The following is an 18,103-nucleotide window of genomic DNA, read 5'->3' on the forward strand; positions in this document are numbered from 1 at the left end:
GTTTCTGAAATTATGAGAGTTTGGGCTTGGGATTCCATTTTCGTGACATGGCAAAACTCAAACAAGAACTCGAATCCAGTCATTAGGCTGATCCCCCAATCGACCCTGACCCAGCCATGACACGACCCCAGTCAAAGGCAAACCGCACCGACTCAGGCTCACCAACGAGTCTAGAGAGGTCCATTGACCCGAGTCTTGATCCCCACACGGACTTTGACTCTTAGAGAGAGAAGAAAACCCTAGAAGGTGCTAGAAGCACCCTCGCCAGCCAACGTTGGCATTCCCTTTTCAACAAAAGAGCCCAACCAAAAACCCTCAAAGGCGTTTTCTGTATTCATGTCCTTCTAGAGAGAGAGAGAGAGAGCATTTGAGATGGATGCGCCGAAGGTGAAGCAGCTGAAGCTGTTCATAGAGCAGTGCAAGGCCAGTCCTTCCGTTCTTAGCGACCCTTCTATTGCCTTCTTCAGAGAATACCTCGAGAGGTAATCATCAACTCCTGAAACGAACCCCCACCCCACCAAAATTGATGTGCACCCACCATCTCTCTCTCTCTTTGCTTCTTTTGTCCCTAAATCTGATTCCCCAACCTGGGTTTCATTATGTTTTTTTTTTGTGTGTGTTTATGGGTGGTGGGTTTCTTCATCAGCCTAGGGGCCAAACTCCCTGCTGCTGCATACAAGCATGAAGAGTCTCCCAAGCCACACAGTGCAGTGAGTTCCTCCTTTCCTTGTGTTTCTTCTATTGTATTGCCTCAGTTTGTTTTGGTCCATTGATGTGGTTGTGATTAGTGATTCTTAGAGAGATTGAACAGCAGCATGTAAAAGATGGGTATTGTGGATGCTATGTAATAGATCCCTCTATATCAATAGCTACTGTGTGGTCGTAATGGAATATGATGTGTTTTGTTATTTTGAATTGTGGGTATTGAATATCCTCCTAGTTGGAAAAGCGATCATGATGGTTGTTTTGAATTTGTAGATATGATGATGTAAACTTTAGCATGAGATTGTGGCTGATAGCGAATCTAGTGAACAGTCAGTGCCGTCGATGAATCCACTGTGCTCACCTTAAGTTATCTTATATATGATCATTATGCGTTCATATTAGTACATTGTTGTCATGGGATAAATGCATAAGAGAGGTCAGGAAATTCTGTAATTTTCCAGTGTGTGGGTCATGCACTTTGAAGGAAAATATGGTGGTTGTTGTAAGAGCAAGAGATGGATAGAGTGGTGATTATGACTTTCCATGGTGGAAGGTAGATGGTTAGGGGGCGTTTGATTTCACCAGACTTATTAAAAAAAGTAACATAAGTTCGTTAATTGCATTGTGGAGTGCAATGCAATTTCCTGGTTTATGCTACTTTCCTGGACAACTGATGAATCTAATCACCTCTTTAGAGTTGATTTTCATTGAAAATTGGCTAGAAGATGCAAGTATTAACTGGATTTTATCTTATTCCTTTTTCTGTTACTTGGCGTTTGGTCCCTCAAGGGCTGAGTCATTTAACCAGCGAACTACTTTTGGAGTATACTGTGTAGAAGCTGGTATTTTATTGTGCAATAAATGAATCAAACTTATGAAATCATTGTTTGTATAGTTAGGGACTCTAGTTGGACGGGAATTAGAACACCCGGCTTGAGTTGATTGAAGAGTCTTCCTGTCAATTCCCACATTCCTGATGATGGTATTATAATCGAACTTCATACAAGTGTAAGTGTGGACCTTTTGTACAGAACATCAAGGACATGTAAATTTGTGTTTATGTGTGCCTGCTTGAAATTTTACACTCATGAATACCATGGGATGGGGGAAGAAATGCACCAACTTTTTCTGCCCGGCTCAAATGCAGTATGATATTCAAAGCATATATATCATGCAATGTGTATGTTCATTGCATTTTTCAATTGCGCAGTTCCTATTAGTTCCATGTAGTTCATCTTAGTAGTGATGGCACACTGTGCTACTAGGATGGGTGACCTCTTGGAAAGTCCTTGTGTTGCACCCTTTTGCCCACAAGGGATCCGCTCATCTGTTTGGGACGCCTTGTGAATGTCACCAAGTTGACGGGATGTCACAAGTTTGAAACCCACGGGTGGCATCCCTTGCCACAAGGTGGAAGCTGGGTGTACTCCCCTGTGGGCAGGGGGGGGCTCAAGGGTTTTACCAACTAGAGGCCAGCCAATGTACAGTCGGTGATTTGGGGGTGGGGGGAATGGGGTGTTTCCCTTGGATTATCTAAAAAAATACAGTGTGGAGTCCACCTGGAACCAGATCACCAAATTCATTTCTTTATTAGATGGTGGCTGAGGTCTTGTCAGGTCCCCTCTTCGTACTCTATTTGGTCATATTTTAACTCAAAATTACTCTTCTTCCATGAAAAGCCTGTCTCATTTTGCTAGTGTTGTTGACATGAAAGGGTGAACACGGAGCTTTGGTTTGGTTTCCCTTTGCTGGTCTCCCATATATGTGAGGATGTCATATTTAGATGGAGTTGGCTTTTTCATGTAAGTCCAGTCTAGGTTGGATTCATATCATCCTTGTTGTAGCATGACATTGTAAAAAGCTTTGGTTGACAAGGTATACTGTTAATTTATCTTCACAGCTGCCTTTTTGTTGTATGTTTATAGCTTATTTTTATGGAAAATTTTGGATTTTATTCAGGGATTGATATCAGTAAAATTAAAAACTAAGTTTTATCTCAGAGGGAGATTGTGAGTGGGAATGTAGATTGTAGGTGGCACTGGTTTTAGCTCTAGACTTGAAGTTATGGCGAAACATGACAACTGTGTGTTTGGGACACAGCTTGATGATGAGGATGATCATGATTTATGTCAATATAGATTTTTCTGGGCTGTGGGATCTGTTTTCCAAGCTGACTTTTCTATGAACTAAGTTATTCAAATGCATTGCCTGAGTTGTATCCTGACGGAATATTTAGATATTAAATCTTCATACTTGTTTTCTAAGGTCTATAATTTTCTTTGATGGCGTGGAAAACAGAAAAGCCCATTTCTGGATGAAAGCGATGACGAGATTCAGGACCTTGAAGAAGATGATGTTCATGACCAACGAGATGAAGAGGAACCTGAAATAGTTGAATCTGACATTGAGCTAGAAGGAGAAACTGTAGAACCTGACATGGATCCTCCTCAAAAGGTAACTATAACAAAGCCTAATTGTGGGCCTGAAATTCTTTACAGCTCATTCTGGGAATTTACATCAGATGCACACTCACATTGCCAGACGACCACACCACATGCACACACACACAAGCTCCTATCTTATGTGCCAGATGTTTTTTCTGCTATCCTTTTTCCTAGATGGGAGACCCGTCTGTTGAGGTAACTGAAGAAAGCCGTGATGCTTCTCAAACGTCAAAGGCAAAAGCCATGGAGGCAATTTCTGAAGGTACTTTTGTGTCTTTTCACTAATCTGATTTTTTCTTTATTTTGGTGCTCAGTGGTCTAATGTCTTTTTCATTGACTGTTATCAGGTAACCTTGATGAGGCTATTGAGCATTTGACAGAGGCTATTCTGTCCAACCCCACATCAGCAATCATGTATGCAACTAGAGGTGAGCCTGATTTCTCATTCTATGGTTACACTTAGTTTTTTCTGCTTTACTGTCAAAATGGCGTTGTTCTATATTAGTTTGTCTTACTCTGAAGTTTTTTGCTAAACATTTCATGTCCCTGGACAGCTGGTGTGTACATCAAAATGAAGAAACCTAATGCTGCAATTCGAGATGCCAATGCAGCTTTGGAGGTAAATTTATGATATCCATCTATTGGTTTATGTATTTGAAAGAAAAAAGCCTATGGTAGCATGTGTTGGTACAAGGCAGATTGACCTGCTGCTGTTGCCTGGTTCCACCCGCATTGATGGCGCAATATTGATATGTCTCTTTTTCCATTTTTTTCAGCATGTCAACACATGATTTTCTATACTTGATTTTATGGATGATGGATCTAATATTATCTTTACTTTTCCTCAGATAAATCCTGATTCTGCAAAAGGCTATAAATCTCGTGGCATGGCACGTGCAATACTTGGTCAATGGGAAGAGGCAGCCAATGATCTGCATGTTGCTTCAAAATTGGACTATGATGAAGAGATTGCTGTGATGTTAAAGAAGGTAAAGCAGCATCTAGTTTAGTGGTTGGATATGCTACTACTTGTATAGCTTCAAAGTTAGATTAGGATAACTTGGTAGTCTCTACGATGAAGTAATTATAAACTTGAAGTTCTGATGTGGGTGCAACTTTTGATATCATGGTTCCTTCTGGCTATTGATGGATGGAGTGCAGGTTGAACCTAATGCTCATAAAATCGAAGAGCATCATCGAAAGTATGAACGCTTGCATAAAGAAAGGGAGCAAAAAAGGCTTGAGCGTGAGAGACAGCATCGTCGAGCTGAAGCACAGGTGATTAAATTGATAAATCTTCTTATATTTGTGGAAATTTTCCTTGTCATTTACCTTTGGAATTATTGGGGTATTTTAAATTTTTGGCAGGCTGCATATGAAAAGGCTAAAAAGCAAGAGCAGTCTTCTGCTAGACGAACACCTGGAGGCATGCCTGGTGGATTTCCTGGGGGAATGCCGGGGGGTTTCCCAGGTGCCATGCCTGGTGGAGCGCCTGGGAATATTGACATGAGCAAGATTTTAAATGTAAGTTCTACTTTCTGTCAAATACTACTGTTAAACTTGTATATGAATTTGGCTTTGGTACTGCTTCTTCATTATCTAATTTGTAGGTGCTAATTGAGAGTTCGATTTTTGTGTGCAGGACCCTGAGCTGATGGCTGCATTTAAAGACCCAGAGATCATGGCTGCTCTCCAAGATGGTATCAGTTTCTATTTTCCATACTTTTAAATGCATTTTTCAGTCTAGCTGGCTTAAGGATGCTGTTTGGTACATTTTAATGGCGAGCAGTTGCTATATATTAAAATTTGTTCATTCTGTTTTAGGGCAGTTTCATTTTTTTGTGCTTGAGGGAGCTAAATCTGAAATAGGTGACATCCCTATTCAATGGTAGAAACTGCTGTGGCCTGTGGTTATTTTAGGCTATTAATTGTATCCCAACTGCTGCATAAATTAGCTAAGCCTGAGAGATTGTGTGAAATAAAGGCAGGTGGGATAAAAATGTATATTGTCTTTTAATGGCTTATAAATACGAGGGGTATAACTGTATAATTATCTTAATAATCAGCTTTTCCTATGCTCATCATTGTTCGAGTTCTTTAGTATTTGAATGACTGTTTTCGGAATATCAGTGGGATTGCTTAGGGGAGCATCTGCACTTGCACACAGACATGAAGGCACGGACTGTACAATGACTTGTTTGGAAGACTTTAAATAATCATTTTCTGGCAAACATTGATAATTTTTAAAAAAAGAATATAATAATTGATTTACTTGAAAAAAAGAGAGGAGAAGGTAACTTGGTATTGCATTGATATCTTGGAAGATGTAACTGTTTCAAAGTAATGCTAGAAATTGCCTTTGTTAAGTTTGTTTGTATTAGAAATATGGATGATAAAGTTGCACCATCATAACCAACGCTCTCGAACCCTACAAAAAAAAGATAATCTCTCTCTCATACATGGACGCACAACTGTGCTCCTTTGCAGGGAAGCATCTATAGAATTGTTCTATTGGCAAGTCTATGCATCTCTTTTGGTGTTTATTCTGGGTGTCTTTTTATGTGCTCAAGTATTGCTGGGAATCATGTGTTTCTATTGTTTTGTGTATAGGTGTACATATATACTATCTAGACTGAGACCCTTGCATAATGTTGTGTATTTGCATGTTTGTCCACCTTGGTATTGCATACAATTCAGCCCTCGTGGATTTTGCAATACTTTGGGCTTATGCACATACCTACGATGTTACTCTTTTATATATCTGTTCGCTAACAGCATGGACCTGTGGCTGCTCTAAGCTTGGGCAACATCCTGCACCTGTTGTCTTAGTTTGTTTTTCCATTATCATTTCAGAACCCTTATAAACATGTAGTTATCTGTATCATTATTGGAGTGTTGATTTCGTGCAAGGATCCATTGTGGATGTAACATGTAGTTCACCATATTGAGCTAACAAGGAACATTTGTTCATCTTTGATTAATCTTAGTTTGTAAATGGTTACCTTGGATGTCTTGGTGGTCACTACAGTTATTGTATTCTCATTTCTACTTTAGAAACTCTTCTCTTCCCTTGATATCAAATTCAGTTTAAAACTAGATGTAAGATGTTTGGGTTGACCAAATGTGAGTCCGGGCGTCTGTGAAAAAAAAAACAGATCCAATTGATAATTGGACTTGGATTCGATTTTAGCATTCTTACATCTGAATCCAAATCTGAGCCTGACAATATCTGACCCAGTTATATGTTAATGTACAGCCAAGTTGAATATACCCCAAGCAAATCCGGATTAGCTATGTAACCTATTCAATGAAATCCGATTAATTTGAATCTGATTATATCCGTTCCAGTCTGACCTGTTTATATCCTATTTAAAACTGAAACATACTGGTAGCACAAAGGAGGTCCATGATTCTTTTTCCCCTTTACCTTGTTTTGCATTTGATAGAGTTGTCCTGATAATTGGGGAGCACAGCTTGCAGGATTTGTTTGTTTTTGGCCTGCTTCACCAAGTGGTTTATTTTATCTTTTATGCATTTGTTCCAAATCAGTAAGGATACTAGTTCTCATACAGATTTCTGTTCCCTGTTATATTGCAGTAATGTCAAATCCAGCTAACATGGCAAAGCATCAATCTAACCCCAAGGTAGCACCCATCCTTGCTAAGATGATGAGCAAGTTTGCAGGACCCCAGTGAAACGTCTTTGACGCAGATGAGTTCTTGCATGCAATGGTTGCCGACAACTTTGTAGCTGTTGGTGTTTCATTACTCTTTTCAAATTGGTTGAGTTGTCTCTCTGTTTATCAAACAATTGCGTGAAAGTTCTTATGCGAATTTGAATTTTTAAGTTTGAGCTTGGATGTTGAGAATGGCCTTGGTGTTGTAAATCATGTTTCTGAATTTCTAGTAACTTAAAAGATTGTGCTCTTAACCCATCCATGTACGGCTTTTCAGGCTTTGAGATGATCTGTTTTAGCTGTGTTTGCAATGATAAGAATTGGTGAAATGTTACTATCTGATGCATGCAAGCTTCTACTCTTTTTCCCTTATTGAGGGGTCTCCTAGTTTTGGCTGTGGCATTAGATGATACCCTGGTAGCTGTTCGTGAGAGTAGCTCCAGTACTTGGCCCTACTACTTTGTTAGGCACTCAGCCCACGCAAAACACGGAAAATTGCTGCTTGAAACAGTGAAGATAGCTCGCTGTTTTCATGAAGCGTTTTCCTGTGTTTGGTGTGTTTTTTTTTATGGTTCTAGTCTGTTGCAGAGGAATGCCATGAGGTTAAGACTTTGGGTGCCAGTGTTGGAGAGGAGATGAAAGGAGTGATGAAACAGGAGAAGAAAATGGGTGATGAGGCTGTAGTTGTCAAATATACATCCTTGTGAGGATGTAGTTGAAAATGGTCCATATCCACTCTATTCTCATCTCCCAGATCGGGTTCCCAAACACCAGTGGGGGTAGGTGGTATTAATTAAACCCTCATTAAATTCCATTTCCCCTCCCATCTTTGACTCCTAAACAGAACCTAAAAGTTGATTTACCTTCACAACTTTTTGTTGAACTTGGATTATCCAAGAAAATAAACGTGCTCATAGTTAATGCGCTGTAGTTGCATATTCTCCTTGGTTCGTGCCAATCACGATAGGGCTGATTCAGAGCCTTTACCATTTTAGCTATACTCAAAGGACAATGAGTGCTGAACACAAGAAACCAAGCTAGTGGCGACCATGGCTTCATGGCCCATGTCAACCTTGAAGCTGCAATGGGATTGTCTGGGCAACGTCCCACCTGACTCAAGGGAAAATATCTTTTATTTTTAAATATAACAGAAGATTTTTTTTGAACCAATTCGAAACTATCTTCAAACTCGAGCGTCACAAAATTAGAATTAATCATAATAATTTAAATATCACAAAAATATTTTATTTATTTCATAAATGAAACTTAGAGTTTGTACACAAAACAAAAGGGTACATTCTAGTGCAACACAATAGTCCCCGGGTCCTTCGATATCTGTCCGCCTATTCTTGCAGAAATGAAAAATGAAAAGAAATAGTGTGTGAGATATATCTTGTCTCAACATAATTATGTAGGTCTCAACAAGTAAATACACAACAGATAAATGTTACAATATAATCTACTAAATCAAATATACAATACACCCATACATTTATACATACACAAGCATACAATCATACACACATCTATGCTTAAATAAAACATACCGTTCACACATATCTTTATGCATAAGTAAAACATATGATTTACACATACTCTTAGGAGCATACATAATTCAAACATATAATCATATATACTTGTATTCATACATATAGTTATGCGCACAGATTATTCGAGCGTACACTTATACTCACATCTAAATTCATGCATAAAGTTAAATATCTATCTCAATTAAGCATGCAATCATACTCACACATATCTCATGTATACAATTATGCAAATATCATATTTAAACATAATAGCATACAATCAGCTCACAAGCATTTCACATACACAGAATTTTATGAGTCAATATGCATCAAATTCTTGTTATCCGATCATGCACGTCAACCACATGATTTTAAAACTATAATAGGTTACGTGCTTACTTACGTAATCATGAATTATTGTAGAATGATTCAAAACACAATATACATATTTTATGTGGTTACGATAACACTCAAACCATGCATACCTTTATGCGTGATTTATACAAAATCTATACATATTCTTATGCATAGTTCATTGCACATAGCACATGCATACCTTAAGGCATGCATATGATACAACTCATACATAATAGCCTGCACATACTTTTACGCACAATCAATCAAGTATACAGTTATACAATTGATCTCAATCATGCATACATCCATGTTAACTTTGAATTTAGACATGCAATAATAATAACACTCTCTTCAACGTACAATTACGCTTACATAGAATTCAAGCACACAATCATGTTCACATTGAAATCAATATACAACTAGTACTTTTATTGAATTAAGCATGCATTATGCATAAACAAAATTAAGCATATAATTATGACTTATCTTGTACATGACAACATTTTCTTTATCTTTTTAATTAGTTTCTTTTGAATTACCTGATGACATAAAAATAGAGAGAAAAAGAGTTTTGTAAAAATGAGAAAAGAAAGAAGAGAGAGAAAGAGAGCTTAGTGAAAAGGGAGAATAGAAAAGAGAGAAAGAGAAGTAAAAGGCGGTTCACGTCTAACTTGAAGAAAACAACATCCATCTATATTCACTAATTTACCACAAGGTCAGTGTTGCGCAGGTTCACAATTGACTACTTGCTCGACCTCAATAGTATGAGCTAATGTCACCCTCTATTTCAAAGTGTGATTACGACATGACTTTAACATGACTGCAAAAAGTATCATTACAACAAGTCTTTAACCTGATCGCATTTAGTGTGGCTATGCCAAGACTTTAACCTGACCGTATTTAGTGTCACTGCAATAAAATTTTAATTTGACCATAATTTAGTATCACTTTCATTATCTTTTGAGAACTTTCTTTTATGCATTATATTTCACAAATAAATGCATATACCAAGCTTCTTATCACTATTAACTGCACTTGGGTCAATACCCATAAATTTTATGTTATTTAACTATGCATCTCATGCATCACATTCCGTTTGCCATACTTGCAAATATCAACTATGAATTACAAAATCTTGCATTTGAAGAAATCATTTGGGTCAATACCCATAAATTTCATGCTTATGCAGCATGCATCTCCTGCATAACACATACTTGCCACACTTGAAAGATTTTAAAAACATAATTAACCAAGTTTTAACAAACGAAACACACATTTGGTTCAATACCCAACACACGTAATGTATTTTGACCATGTAACTCATTTATCATACGTATAAATCCAGAGCTATAGGTTGCTCAATGGCACAACCTCGACCATTGATGCATATGCTAAACTAGCATATATACATCATACGGTTTACATGCGTCAATAATGCTTACAACATATTTACATGCTTGCATTGCATATTTCATTCATTCATTCCTACACTTTATGTATCACATCATATTTGACACACATGCATAGTTAAACTTAAATAATATAATTTTTAATATATCAATAAACACTTGGGTCAATACCCATCAAATTCATGTCATTCGATCACACACCTTATACATAGATCACACTTGCTATACTTGCAAGATTTATAGCATAAAACACAATTTTAATACACGAAACAAATATTTGGGCCAATACTCAATACAAAATATCTTTCGAACATGCATAACATTTATAACCCACCATTTGCCACATAATTTATAAATGTCAAATACATATCTCAAAGTTTCATATTTGAAACCATCGTAAGGGGTTGATGCCCATTACTAAATTAAAAGTCAAACCATTACAGATATGTCATCCACCCATGTATATACGATATATCAAAAGCATATACCTTCTACTATGTGCAAATAATCTTATATAGTTAATTTCTCATGCATGCATTCATACATTTCGTTTTATTTCATATATCACCCCACACATTGCATATAATAATGAGCATACATTATATTTATTCGTACATATGCTGGTTACACACGTATACATCAATTTAGTAAGTATTTGAATGTATGCATCATCTGCATACACACAAATCACAAGACAACAATATTTGTATGTATGCCTTAACTACATATGCACAAATCACATTACATCAATATTTGTATTTGTAAACCATCTCAATCACATGTATCTCATGAATATTCTCATTCGCTCGATTTTTTCAAATGATACGAGCCTTATTTATGACATCATACAAACCAAACTAGCACTAGGAAGCCCACCTGAGTGCAAGTACGAGTGTATATTAGCCTATTAGGATGTAGCTCATGAAGAGAATGAGCCATAATAAGAGCACGAGCTCAGAAAATGAGTGCAACAATGATATATACCCCGCACACCACAAATTCAATGTGTATGCCTCTAGGGCTTACACTCACACAACATACACTTAAGGTCTACATTTAACTGCAACCAATTAACAATATATGTCGGTTTTATCTTTTTATATTCAGAGTTCAACGTGCAAAACAAAACACTTCAAAATGTTTCAGATCAACCCTGTTCTATGATTATACATACCGTCTGCCAAACCCAACTTCAGTTTGTTCAATAAAATATTTTAACTAATTTACGAACCCAAAAAAGACGGTTGCTGGATTCTAAGTACATCAATAGGTAACTACTTATGCAATTCTTACGTAATTAAGAACCTGATAAGCATTGGAGAATCGTACCCTGAGCCTTGGTAAGGATTTGAGAATTATACTTCTAGAGACACATACTTTGTTGAGGATTTTTCTATCTTCCCGAATACACATGTATTCTGGTGATGAATCAATAACTTAAGGGGGCACGCAATACTACGATGATTGCAGAGTGGATAAGGAAGAAACACATGTGTATGGTGGTAGCGATATGGTTCCTATGACAACATGCACAAATTAGGAGACAACATGTGGTTCATGAGGCGATGGTGGCAATGTGGCTACAACAATGGTGGCGGTACAACGACAGTGATAACGAGTTGTTGTCTCACATTAGTAGGCCCACTCGGCCATGTGACGGCGGTGATGATGGTGCACCCGAACGTAGAGAGAGAATGAGACAACAGGGAGAAAGGCCGTCATGCAATTCCCCTTTCTTCTTCTTCTTCCTCTTTTCTTCCCTTCTTCTTCTTCTCCTTTCTTTCCTCTTCCACCTTCACATTAAAAACAGAGGAGGAGAGGGTGAAAAAGAGAACGAGAGAGAAGGCTGCGGGTGAGAGGGAGAGCAGACCGAAGGGAGGCATGAGTGACAACGATGGTGGGTGGCAATGAGCCCTATGGTAGTGTCACGATGGTCGAGTGATCATCCAATGATGCATCCATGACTCATAGGAAAGAGATGAGAGATCGAGAGGAAGGATGGTGTTAGGGTGGTGGCAGGGAGAGGCGGCTCCCCAGTGGCCAGAGGGAGGGCAACGTCGGATGGTGTCATGGGTGATGGTGTTAGGTGACCGCGAAAGAGAGTGAGAGGTTCATGAATGGGGGAAACAAGAGAGGGTATATATATAGAGAGAGAAAAGTGGTGGAGTGAGAAGGAAGAGAGAGAAAAAGGGGAGGGGGCTGCCACATGGCAGCTCCCCCATTGGGGGAGGGGTCTCCTCCATTGAAATTTCTCAAAATGCCCCTTCTCTTCTCTAAAATACCTCCAAAAATTGTTTTTTTTTTTCAATTTGCCCTTAGCTCCCTTCCTTTCTTTTGTAAATGCCTCTCATGGCTCAGGTTGTTTGGATTTCAATCAAAACTTTGGTCAAACGACTTTCAGGATTTTCAGTCGATCTGAGTCTCGTACAGATCGATCCTCTAAGGTCTGCACCACTCCATCTCCGGTTCAGACTGGATATCAGGTCTAGTGAGTTCCAATACACATCTAACCCAAAATTGACGGGTTTATGTCTTTTCCAAATCCGAATTTACGTAACCTTATGTAAAAATTTCGAATTTATATATTTAAAAATTCTCAATATATATATATATATATATATATATATATATATATATATATATATATATATATATATATGTGTGTGTGTGTGTGTGTGTGTGTGTGTGTGTGTAATGTGTTCCTCTTTTTAGTTAGGTCTTGTTAGGCTCCTTCAAAAATTGTAGTTTCTCACACTGGAGATGTAATCTATAGGTTTTGTTTAGTGTGAACCAGCTTTTTGATCGCCAGAATCTGACCAGTATACAAGTTATTACGGTGATCCAAAATCAATGGCTATGAAGGTACCAGTTTTTCTTGGCTCATAAAAATATATTTTTTTGTCGAAAAGACATGATCCAAGAGTCAATTCCCATTAAATCGAGCATGCTAAACACATCTAACGGCTCAGATCTATCATAAAATACTTAAAATCTATGGGGCAAAATGAGAAATGGGACCTAATATGTTCAGTTCTCTCTCTATATATATAAGAATCCCAAATTAGCACCAAAGTATGAAATTGCACGCTCAACTCATGACACGATCCCAAGTGGGTCTGATTTTGTATATTTTTATAGTTTTAGGCAATAAATTTGGGACATGATCCATTATGGCCGAAGATGGAACCAAGCCTAGTGCTTTGTGACGTCGATCTGTTAGTGGAGCATGAGGTTCCCAACAGGAATGCACCAGTAATAATCTTAGGAATACAAGAGCTTATTCATAATCCCCGCTTAAAATTTTCAGCATCCAGCATGGGTCGAGAGGGTTAGTTTTGTTACAACAGTAACTCTTCCCACGGGGAGGAGATCTAATGATCGGTACTCAGGCCACACAAAACACAACAAAAAATCGCTGCACGTGTAGCGATTTTCTGTGTTTTGTATTTTATGCAAAAAATCACTGCCCACATAGCGATTTACTGTGTGTGTTCTGTGTTTTGTGTGGTCCGATTACTTAGTAAATACTCGGCCCGATCACCTAACCCCGCCACCAATTGATATTTCACCAATGACCCTTCCCATGGCACACCAATAACCAACATTTAAAAAAAAAATCTAATTTCTGTTAAGAACTTTTGTTAAACTTATGATAAATTTGGTTCTGCTATCACTTGCATCATTGTCTAATTTGTAGCGGTTTGGGTCACGTGCTCGCACACACATTTGTGCCAGAAAGTCAAAATAAAAAAAAATAAACATAGCCGATGATAAAAATTGTCGGTTATGTGCCTTATACCAATGATAAAAGTATCGTCGGTTATATTAGTTTAAAACCAATGATAAATATGGGCGGCTATTGATTAAAATGGACGATAATTATCGTCATGTGATTATTAGTGATGATTAATTATCGTTATAATTTAAACTCGACGATAATATCATCAGCAATATCTTTTTCCGACCATCTTCAATGACTTCCTATTCATAGTAACGACGGGATAACAGCGACCTGCAATAGATGTTTTTACTAAGACATAAAATAATGACCGGTTTTCTGGTAATGTCAAACCCTATGGGCTTCAAGCATCTCTCTCTCTCTCTCTCTCTCTCTCTCTCTCTCTGAAAGTCCCGGAAAGTCACCAACAAAAAATTATGCAACAGTTGCCAGACGGGTGGTGTTCTATACTCAGGCTTTCTCAGCTTTGAATGTTTTTCTTGTTGTGAATGACAGTCGACTGCCAGTTGTATCTGCACTTGCATTGACTAGGCGTGCCTTGTTTAATTTGTGATGCAAATCCGGTGCAGAATTCACGGAAATCTGCCGTCTATGAGCTATGATTTATGACTGAAGTTATCAAACTACGTAAAAGCAATGGTTTAGAGAAGAATAAAACAGAAAAATTCAACAAAGTTGGTAATAATAAATCAATCTCTATTAAAATCCTTTTATAATGAGAATTTATCGAAAAAAGAATAAAACTCTAATTCTATTATGGATCTAAGATGAATCCAAATTTTAACCTAAGATTCAGATTTAGAAAAATCTAAAAGAAGAAATGGATTCATAAATGAACCCTGGACCCGGATGAATTATGGCTCTGCCTTGAGTCACATGAGAAAGGCAGCCAGATTTCACAATTTGACTTTCAAGGATTCTAAGTGTTGGAAGGAGACAGACTCCACAGCCGTAAGAAGTGACCGCAGAGAACATATCAGGTCATATTATGCATACACGTTTTATTTGGGAACTGTGAGATGTGTGATGGTAATTGAATATAACAATATGACCTGATCTGCTCTAGTGCCAACATGGCAGTTGCCAATGACAGGATTAAAAAAATGAAATCTGTGTGGTGTACATGCAAAACCACAGACTCATGACCACAATTCAAATTAAACAAGTATGATTAACAAATTTAAACAAGCATGATTAACAAATTTAAACAAGCAAGAGGCAGCCAAAGCCAGACCAAGTCAATGCAAACACTAGCAAAAACAAAACAAAACAAAACAGACGAACCCTAAGTACATAAGATGGGGGGAATACACAAGATGGAAACATACACAATAACAACTCAAAGTGAAAAGACCTCAAGATTCAAACACCCAACTGAACCATGCACATTGCTCCATGCACAAGGGTGGTTTTTTGTTTGCAGGTGAGAATAATGATATCTGTTCAGAGGGCAATGAGTGCTGAAAATAAGAACCCAAGTGCCCGCCATGGCTTCATGGCCCACGTCAACCTCGAAGCTGCATTTTTGCTGCCTGAACCTGGGCGATTAATCACACATTTAAGAAGAATAGATACCATGAGAGCATGAAATTGCGTACCCAACGAATGAAAACAGAATAAGTGTGTGTGTGTGTGTGTGTGTGTGAGAGAGAGAGAGAGAGAGAGAGAGAGAGAGAGAGAGAGAGAGAGAGTTACTCCCCCATTTACTATGCACCAGTCTTGCATAGCTATATTATCAGTATCGTTGGGAATCAGCTTGAATCGGTTTGTCTGCCAAAATTCGACACACAACCAAGCTTATTCAACTTATTTTTAAATATTTAAAGAAAAAAATACAAAAACAAGCCTGACGACGTATTTACAAAAACACGCCTCTTTAAGAAATTACGAATACCCGCCTAGTTAGGAAAATAATTCTCAAGCAGACACTTCTTAAGTTTACCATGGTCAAACCATGGTAAATTATTAACGAATGACCATATTACCCTCTCCCTTTTTATCATATAACCAAAATAGAAAAATGAAGGTTGCTTTCAAAAGAAAAAAAATAGAAAAGAGGGTTTCTTGCTTTATTCTGCCTGAGTAAACTTCTGCATAACTTTTATGCAAAAATCAATGAACAAAGAAAGTTGGAAGAAAAGAACATAGCCATGACCATGGAGATCAAATGAAATCACAGTATAGAAGAGTACACCAATAAATTATAAGAATAAACTAGTCCAAAAAGAGGGGAAATGATGTTTGTTGTTCTGACTTGATGCCAAAGGAGAACTGAAGTGGTAAATGTGATTTAGAGGCCCATGCCCGGGATCACAGAAGGTCGCCACACTCAAACACAATAAAAGCAAGCAATAAAAAGCAAACAATTAACAAGACACAAGAATTTACATAGTTAGGCAATATGCCCAAGAATATTGAAAGCTTTCATTAATATGAAATCAATTACCGATACAATAGATAATAAATAAATCCATAAACGAAAACAATCACACTGCAACCAAGGCCTTCCTCTCAGTCACCAAGCTGATATACTTTTCTTTCTCAAGCACCAAAAGAAGTCTAGAGCACCTATAAGAGAGCCAAAACTCACTCTCTTTCCTTCTCAACACCAAAGGCGGAGGAGATTAACACACTCTTGATCCCTCCCGAGAGCCTCTCATCCGCAAAAGAGGGTCTAGAGAAACCCTGAAACTCGATGCTGACTTATTCTGTATATCGCATCGCAAGCTCAATACATGTATTCTCCATTAAACAGGGTCAAAACCATTGTTGCTCTGGTAGAAAAGCATTCAAAGCAAAAAAAGTATAAACTTATGAAAATACACAGACCACGGTTTACAATAACGACGCTCAAGTCTCTACAACTTAGCGTATATCACGAAAGCCTCTTCAGGACCACGATTAGAACATTACATTCAAGTCTTCAAGACTTGGCATTTATCATGCGAGCCTCTTCAGGGTCTCAATTGAAACATCAAGCTCAAGTCTCCAAGACTTGGCACATCTGTATATCACGAATTCAAGCGAGAGCTCCTCGAGCTTAGCTTAGTCATGCATATACAACATGGGTATTTGCTTTATCGGTCCAGTAGTATACCGATTTCAACACCTTCCACAAGGTTATACAAGACTTGTCAAAACAATGCATATTCATTCATACATCGCTGAACCTAGTACTAATGAATTATTTCAATATTAACTGTTCACCCCCTGATACACGAAAAAAGCTTGAACTTTATCATCAACACGATGTTCTGGGGGTTTATTATTCTATGTATTTTAGATACCTCAGAGGCCTGATGACCATGTCTATGGTAGGGCAGTAGAACTCATACGAGGATAACCCTACCAGGTCGTTTTGGATGCATCATCGACTACAGTAGTGGGGTTCAATTCTCAGATCTTAAGGATAACCCGACCTCCTAACCTCCTGAGTGATGGGAGGTCTCTTGAACTCTTTGGTTCATGATTAATATATGTTAATCACAACGGTACCATCACCGTTTGCTATGGTAAATAATAGTTCTGAAGGGGTTCAGCAACATAACCATTCTTTATAGGACATTTGAATGTCACTCGAGCAATCAGTGCATTCTGCACTAAGGGAATATGTACCCCAACCCCATTTAGTATTTCGAAGTACGGTCCAACCGTGTGATCCAGAAACTATTATTAAGTTTTATTCATATGCATGCATGACTCTACTCTCGACATTTATGGCCTTCACATGCACTTCACCTCTTTCGGGTAGACAATAAACTCCAGCATTCTGGCCCTTACGAGTCTAGTTATACAATAGTATTTCATTGAGCATGCATGTACCACGATCACATCGGATCAACTGCTCTGAGTATGTAACCTCAACAAGCACTTGACCTAGTCAAGGCGCAATAAGTACTCTAGTACACCAGCCCTTACGAGTAGGGTGCCCTTATAGGCAAAGGAGGAACGAGTCATTCGAGCAACGTTCCGACAACAAGGGCATTATCGTGTCATTCAAACTAGTCCAGACAAGTCTTTTGCCAAAAAATTCAGCAGTACCTCTTTTGTGTAACAGAGTACGTTCTATGCTCTTTCTAAGCTTTGTTGAGTTTTTTTTTTTAAATTGACAGTACTTCTTCTCTTTAACAAAGAAAACATTGCATTCTTTTAAGCTCGTTGAGCATCTTTTAAGAAAATTTGACAGCACCTCCTCTCTTTGATGGAGAAAATGCTACACTTAACTCGGAGATAGATGCACATCG

General features: G+C 38.0%; 1 protein-coding gene across 1 annotated transcript; it reads left to right on the forward strand.

Moving 5' to 3' along the window:
- The first annotated feature begins 321 nt into the window (after window positions 1-321).
- LOC149822020 (FAM10 family protein At4g22670-like) lies at window positions 322-7,169 on the forward strand. The gene is made up of 11 exons (XM_089981381.1): window positions 322-482; window positions 647-710; window positions 3,004-3,159; window positions 3,324-3,411; window positions 3,497-3,577; window positions 3,704-3,768; window positions 3,998-4,138; window positions 4,311-4,427; window positions 4,518-4,673; window positions 4,792-4,849; window positions 6,747-7,169. Exons 1-11 carry the CDS (start codon window positions 373-375, stop codon window positions 6,842-6,844), a joined length of 1,134 nt encoding a protein of 377 aa, XP_089837507.1. The 5' UTR covers window positions 322-372; the 3' UTR covers window positions 6,845-7,169.
- Window positions 7,170-18,103: the final 10,934 nt, after the last annotated feature.

This window comes from Nuphar pumila, chromosome 11 (genome assembly GCF_984573655.1).
Source record: "Nuphar pumila chromosome 11, dmNupPumi1.hap1.1, whole genome shotgun sequence".
Classification (NCBI taxonomy): Eukaryota; Viridiplantae; Streptophyta; class Magnoliopsida; order Nymphaeales; family Nymphaeaceae; genus Nuphar; species Nuphar pumila.

What these genes read in the sequence shown, in the direction of transcription:
- LOC149822020 (XM_089981381.1), top strand. Translation starts at nt 373, where the DNA reads ATGGATGCGCCGAAGGTGAAGCAGCTGAAGCTGTTCATAGAGCAGTGC. An exon ending in TTCAGAGAATACCTCGAGAG is followed by an intron (nt 483 to 646) that starts GTAATCATCAAC and finishes TTTCTTCATCAG; the next exon opens with CCTAGGGGCCAAACTCCCTG. An exon ending in TTGCTGTGATGTTAAAGAAG is followed by an intron (nt 4,139 to 4,310) that starts GTAAAGCAGCAT and finishes GATGGAGTGCAG; the next exon opens with GTTGAACCTAATGCTCATAA.